Source organism: Diuraphis noxia, unplaced genomic scaffold (assembly GCF_037042655.1).
Source record: "Diuraphis noxia isolate RWA-SAM2 unplaced genomic scaffold, SU_Dnox_SAM2 contig0001, whole genome shotgun sequence".
NCBI lineage: Eukaryota > Metazoa > Arthropoda > Insecta > Hemiptera > Aphididae > Diuraphis > Diuraphis noxia.
In genome coordinates this window covers 83,870,406-83,877,005 of record NW_028301711.1, presented here as the reverse complement: position 1 = coordinate 83,877,005, position 6,600 = coordinate 83,870,406, and the positions used below count along the sequence as shown (strand labels likewise).

The 6,600-nt window shown below is 27.2% G+C and overlaps 1 protein-coding gene across 1 annotated transcript; it reads left to right on the top strand.

Moving 5' to 3' along the window:
* The first annotated feature begins 381 nt into the window (after positions 1-381).
* On the top strand, positions 382-2,598 carry LOC149062149 (zinc finger MYM-type protein 1-like). Its single transcript, XM_089215235.1, has 2 exons — positions 382-1,865; positions 1,995-2,598. Exons 1-2 carry the CDS (start codon positions 382-384, stop codon positions 2,596-2,598), a joined length of 2,088 nt encoding a protein of 695 aa, XP_089071361.1.
* The last annotated feature ends 4,002 nt before the right edge of the window (positions 2,599-6,600 follow it).

The window sequence follows — 6,600 nt, the reverse complement described above, 5'->3', positions numbered from 1 at the left end:
TATTACATTATAAGCAATGTGTCTTACTAATATATAATATAGAAATGTTCACTATATACTTTTTGATTAAACATTCCTAAAAACTTAGGTAAGTATAGAATTTTATAAATATTTCAAATATGTAAGTAAAGTTAATGGACAATGGTGCTTGTAATAAGCTAGCATTTTTTTTTTGTTATGTAGTTAATAGTTATATGTTTTTTTTTGTTTAGTTGCTTAATAGATATTTTTTGTTAGCTTTGTCGTGTTGTCAGATAATCAATATTAAATGTTTAGTTTTGTAAATTTTTTGTTTATTGTTATTATTTATTTATTACATATTAGTACAATTTTTTAAAGATAAAATCTCATTTATACCTATTGCCCATAGGTCATAATAAAATGGTCCCTGATATACATCCTGAAGATCCTAAAAATTCTATTCCTAAAAATCAGATTGAATTTAGACAAAGACTTTTAAAAGGCCCATTTCAACCTGTATTGGACATTTTTCCGAGAACCAGTTTTAGTGGCGTAAAACGTAGTTTTCAGAAGTCATGGTACCAACAGTTTACTTGGTTAGAGTATAGCCCAAAGGATGATTTAGCGTTTTGCTTCCCTTGTCGGATGTTTAGCGGATCAACGGGACTTAATATTGGACAATCAGAATTGGTATATTCAAAAATCGGATTTAAAAATTGGAAAGCCTCTACCTCCAAATTTAGTGCACATGAAAAATCCAAAAATCATTTAAATAGTTCAACATCACTGACAAATTTTTTAAATTCAAAGCCTATTGATGAAGTTATAGATGACCAGAGAAAAAATATTAACAGTGTGAAGGAATTAACTCGACAAAAAAATAGAGAGATTATGAGACGATTAATTGATATCACTGTTTGTTTAGGTATTGGTGGTAAGCCATTCCGAGGACATACAGAAAGTAAAAATGATGTTCATAAAGGTTTATTCTTAGATATAGTATGTCTCTTGCGTAAATATGATCCAATTTTTAATGAACATTTTTTATCAGGACCAAAAAATGCAATATATACAAGCAATCATATACAGAACGATCTAATTTCATCTATTAACCAGGTTATCAAAAGGCAATTAAAAGATGCAATACTTAATGAAAAAGTATCTTTAATAGCAGACGAGACGAGTGACATAGGCCACCACGAGCAATTGTCTATTGTGATACGTTATTTTAACAAACATACAAACTGTACTGTAGAACAATTTATTTGTTTAAAACGAATAACATCAGTAGATGCACAAAGTATTTTTAGTTCATTACATGATATTATTCAAGAATATAGTATTAAATGGGAAAATATAGTTTCCGTTTGTTTCGATGGAGCGTCAACTATGTCAGGGTGTACTAACGGAGTACAAGCAAAATTCAAAGAGAAAAACTCAAACACATTTTTTGTTCATTGCTATGGGCATTGCTTGAACCTCGTTCTAGTCGATTCTGTTGGGAGAAATAATCGAACAACGTTTGATTTTTTTGGAAATATCCAGCTCATTTATAATTTTATTGAAGGCAGCTGCGTTAGACATGCAGTATTGGAGAAAATTGCCAATTCAGTTAACATAAAATTAAAAACGTTGAAGTCAGTTTCTACAACACGATGGGCTTGTCGCTACGAAGCCGTTAGTGCGGTCAAAGTAAATTACTCAGCTCTACTTATTGCCATTAATGAAATTTCAGAATCCACTAGACAAGCTGATATTCGTGCTAAAGGTTTGGGGATTATTTACCAAATGAAAACTTTCGAGTTTGTTTTTGCGTTGGAAATGCTGGAGCCTATATTATGTTCAATATTAAAAGTGAGTTCATATTTGCAAAAATCTGATATTAATTTATTAACAGCAGTTCAGTTAGTTGAATCATTGAAAAAGACACTGAAAACTATGAGAAATACTGAATCTAATTTCAATAATATTTACAAAAAAGTATTTAAATTATGTGAAGAAAATCAAATTGTAATACCACCAGTTAAAAAAAGAAAAGTTTCGAGTAAAGTTGATTGTTTTTCTAATACCCAACATTTCATGGATACTAAAGAGGAAGAAATGAAGATTACAGTTTATAATGCAACATTAGACCAAATGATTAATGGTATTAATTTGAGATTTAGCCAGGAAACTTTGAATATGATAAAGAGTATTTCCAATGTACTAGAATTAAATGTTGACGACAACGATATCACCATTTTAACTGATGCCTTTGGTTTGGAAGCAGAAATGTTAAAAAGTGAAATAAGTCTACTTAAACATACAGATAATGTACCCAAAAATAATATAAAAAATTGTGACACGTGGATAAAATGGTTAACAGAGTTTGGCAGTGGAAGGGAAACTATATTCAATAATATATTAAAAATGCTAAAAATATTTGTTACTATTCCTGTGACTAGTTGTTCTTGTGAAAGGGCATTCTCAAAATTAAGCTTAATTAAAACAAAATTACGTAGTACCATGCATCAAGATCGACTAGATGGACTACTCACCATGTCAATTGAACAGGAATTAGCCTATAATATTAACATTGACGAAGTAATAGAACAATTTAAAATATTAATTTCTTCTGAAAGAAGAATGGTACTCTAAAGAAATAAAGAGGTAAGACTTACTTATTTATATTTCATATTAAATTTGTATACTAATACATTAAAAATAAACTTTGAAGTGTCAATTATTTTATTAAATTTGTAAATAATTAATGATATATAAAATAAAATACTGCCATTTCTAATATTGATTGAACTACCTAACTAATAACCAAAATAATATTCAATTATATATTATATAGTATATAACATACTATATAATTTATTATAGTATAATATTCACTACTGTATAATATAATAATATATAATAATGTGTAATATATTATACATTCTGCCCCCCCTGCCAGCAAGGTCTGCGCACGCCTATGTGTAACAATAATAAATAATATGTAATACTAATGATACAGATAACAAAATAAAACGTAGTCTGCAGTGGTATTTAGGAAAACCCATAAACTACATTTGTATTGTAATTGTTTGTGTTGGTTTGGTATATATAAGCAAATACAACTAATAAATATTTATAAATTATGGATAAAATAAACGTTTTATACGTTTAATATTTATTATTTCAATAGGATGTTGGTATCAGATTGTAGAAAAATATCTAAGCTTTTGTAATATGAAACCAGCTTTTTATTTTGAGTATTATAACTTAATATATAATTTATTTAAAATGACTAACGACACGTAGAGGAAATACGTGTATTAAAATAGGCGGGCGGCCGACCGGTGGAACCTGTGACGTCACGCGTCATTTTAAAATGACGATAGTCGATAAATACTGAAGCATTGAAAAACTATTTTTACCAAAATTCATAATTGTTTTCATTCTACAATATTTCATAAAAATATTTATTTTTTTAAATTTTCCTTGGATAGGTCCTTTAAGTAAGTTATGATCAAAAACGTCATTGCTAGAGTTCTGGACTATTGTTGCATTTGCATAATAGACTGCAGAATAGTTTAGTAAGATATAATTTTGTTTAAAGTAATAACGGATTAAAATACATACATTTTAATTACATATTTTCGCATATTTCTCCGTTTCTTGAGCGAAACGCAAATTTGATCAATTTGATCAATTTTAGCGATTTAATTGTTATTTATTGCATATTTACGCAGTTTTTGTTTTATGTTAAGTAAATTTATTATAAAGGTTAACATTATTTCTTTTTTTTACTTTCACGCGTCGGTCAATACTTGTATAAGTACTTAATCATAGATTAGGTCAACAAGTTAGCCAGTTAGGACAGGGCAGCAAGGGCTTCTAATTGCTTCTGCACAATTCAATATTACTATCGATTATCGTAAATATTTTATATGGGGATCAAGAAAGTTCGAAGGTTTATCTGAAGATTTAAAATTAAACGACTTTGTATATTTAAAATATCCGCCGATAACGTCAGTATAGACGTGAAACGTTCATTTTCAATTTATAAAAATATGCTGACCAATGGGCATCATTCACTGTACGTTTAAATTTTATAATATCAAAAAAAAAAATTTACTGTACAGTCAAATTTAACAGGTACATTTTTAGATTTAATATTAAATAAAATACCAAACCTTTTTTTTCATTTAGGAAAATATGAAGAAAATGAAATCGAACATACACTGAAATATAATATTTGAAGTGTTATTGTTATCAAAAATTAATTGCCATTAAAAATATATATATAGTTACATATTTCCGTTACTTTAGGTGCATATTTCCTACAGATTGTGTGCAATAAGTCTCGAGCCCTAGTCATAACTTATGCCTAGTTAAAAATAATAAAATCAATACCCACTTGGGCAGGGCCGTATTACCGCTTAGGCTGATTAGGCTAAAGCCTAGGGTGGCAAATATTAAAAGGCGGCAAATTTTAACGGTCGAACAACAAAAAGTTGAAATAGATTGTGGTCTCGTAGTTGAGTTTAACGAATCTTTAATTCAACTTACTACAAATCCTCAAGAAAATGTTGATGGATTTGAAAGAAAAGCTCTTGAAAAACCTGTTACAAAAAAATATAAACATATAATAACTCGTAAAAAAATTAAATCAATTTTTAATGATGAAACTTGACATAATGATTTAATTACTTATGGAAGAGAACAATTTAAAATTGATATCTTTTTAGTTATTTTAGATAGTTTATTGAATTAACTTAACAAGAGAAGAGCTACGTATCATACATATTTTTTTTGGAAGTTATAGTTATATTCTTGCAAAGTTTGAGAGTTTTCGGTTAGGTATGTGTGTAACACATGGTATAGATATTAGATATGCCATATGCGCACAACTCTGTAGAATTTTGATTTTTTTTTAGAACTTACTATTTTAAAGAGTTAATAATATAGTGGTGCAATCAAAACTTGTACAATCAGCGATCATAATTTTTTTTTCGATTTAAGTAATTATTAACCATAATGCATAATTACTAACAATTAGTAACAAACTAATAAAGTAGGACAAGTGCCAACAAAAGACGGTAACCGCTCGCTACGCCTACCATAGCTCCAGTCATTAATTTAAATATCTACCTACTGTTAACATTTTAACTCCAAACGACCATAAAATATTGTTATAACTTTCTATTAAACTTTTTTTTGATAGAGGTAGAAAAACTTAAGAATAATCATTTATTAAAATTTTTAATTCTAGATGAAATAACGTTATGAATAAAAATTCGAGTTTTTTTAATTATATTTATATTTTTTTTTATTAGAAACTTTACTTTTGATCTCAAAATGTACCAATAACTAGATTCCCTTTCTTACCAGAAATTATGCTGAAGTAAAATCAAAGAATTTTAATTGCTAAATAACACAAAATATTTTTCGAAAAAAATACATCATTGTAAAATCATAATAGGTAGTTAATAGTTCAATATATTAATTGCTCAACTGAGTATTTAAAATTCATTTTATATGTACAAAAAAGCAGCTGCCTTTATATAGGTAGCTATAAAATGTAATAAGTCAAGTTTAAATCATTTCAACCATACAGAGGCGTATATAGGAATTTTAATGCGGGGTATATGTATTAATTATTTTAAGATAAATTACATTAATCGTTGGGTACCTACTGACCACTGCACCAATCTTGTATTCAATTTTCAAATTATTAATATAAATAAAACATTTATAACTCAAAATAATTTACACATTTTCGTAATTTTGTCGAATTTTGTTGACATTTTAACTTACGACTCTCAAAAAAATATAGTGTGGATTTACGCTACAATTTTTTTTAAATTTTTTTCCAACTTAAAAGAAACCTTGTATTATGTTTTTGAGTTTCTTGACACAGCATAATGCATAATGATTTGTACATTTTTTCAACATTTTAACTGTGAATGCTTTAAAAAAATTGTGTTTATTTAATTATAATATTTTTTAGCTACTATTCTAACAATGTATCAGGAACCTTGTATTAAATTCTCAAGTTTATAACCTAACAAATACAATTTTATCAAAATTTAAGGGAAAAACCATAGCAAAATTGAAAACTGAAAATTATTCAAAACACTTTGAAAATTTTATCAAGTACCTATAGGAAAGATAAAATAAACATTTAGTGTAAATTTCAAGTACCCTATCTACAGTTATTAATTTCTAATTTGCGACAAAATAGGAACATTTTTTAATGAGAAATCGAGTTAATAATTCGGATGTAAACGTTTGAACTTCAAACCCTCATGAAAATTTAATTTGACTTTCTAGTAAAAAATTTTTTTTATTATTATTTAGAAAAAGGAAAACAAAATTATGAGGGATTTTGTAGTAAATTTTCAAAACTAAGATTTAACAGAAATTTTCTTATGGATTTCTAACTCAAAATAATCTGCAAACTTTCACCATTTAACGTATTTTGTAAAAATTCTAAAATCTGACACTCATAAAAAAATATTGAGGATTTACGCTCAATTTTTTTTTTTTAATTTCACCATCTCCTATTCTCTATTTCACACGCTCCGATTAACACTATCTTAGACCCAACTAACTAGTTGGTAACTAGTAACTAGTTAGCAACTAGCTACTTTTTTCTTCTATTAA

Bases quoted from the DNA above. Each gene is read 5' to 3' on its own strand.
- LOC149062149 (XM_089215235.1), top strand. From the start codon at position 382: ATGGTCCCTGATATACATCCTGAAGATCCTAAAAATTCTATTCCTAAA. The intron at 1,866-1,994 runs GTTAGTTGAATC...AGTTAAAAAAAG, and splicing joins AATTTATTAACAGCAGTTCA to AAAAGTTTCGAGTAAAGTTG.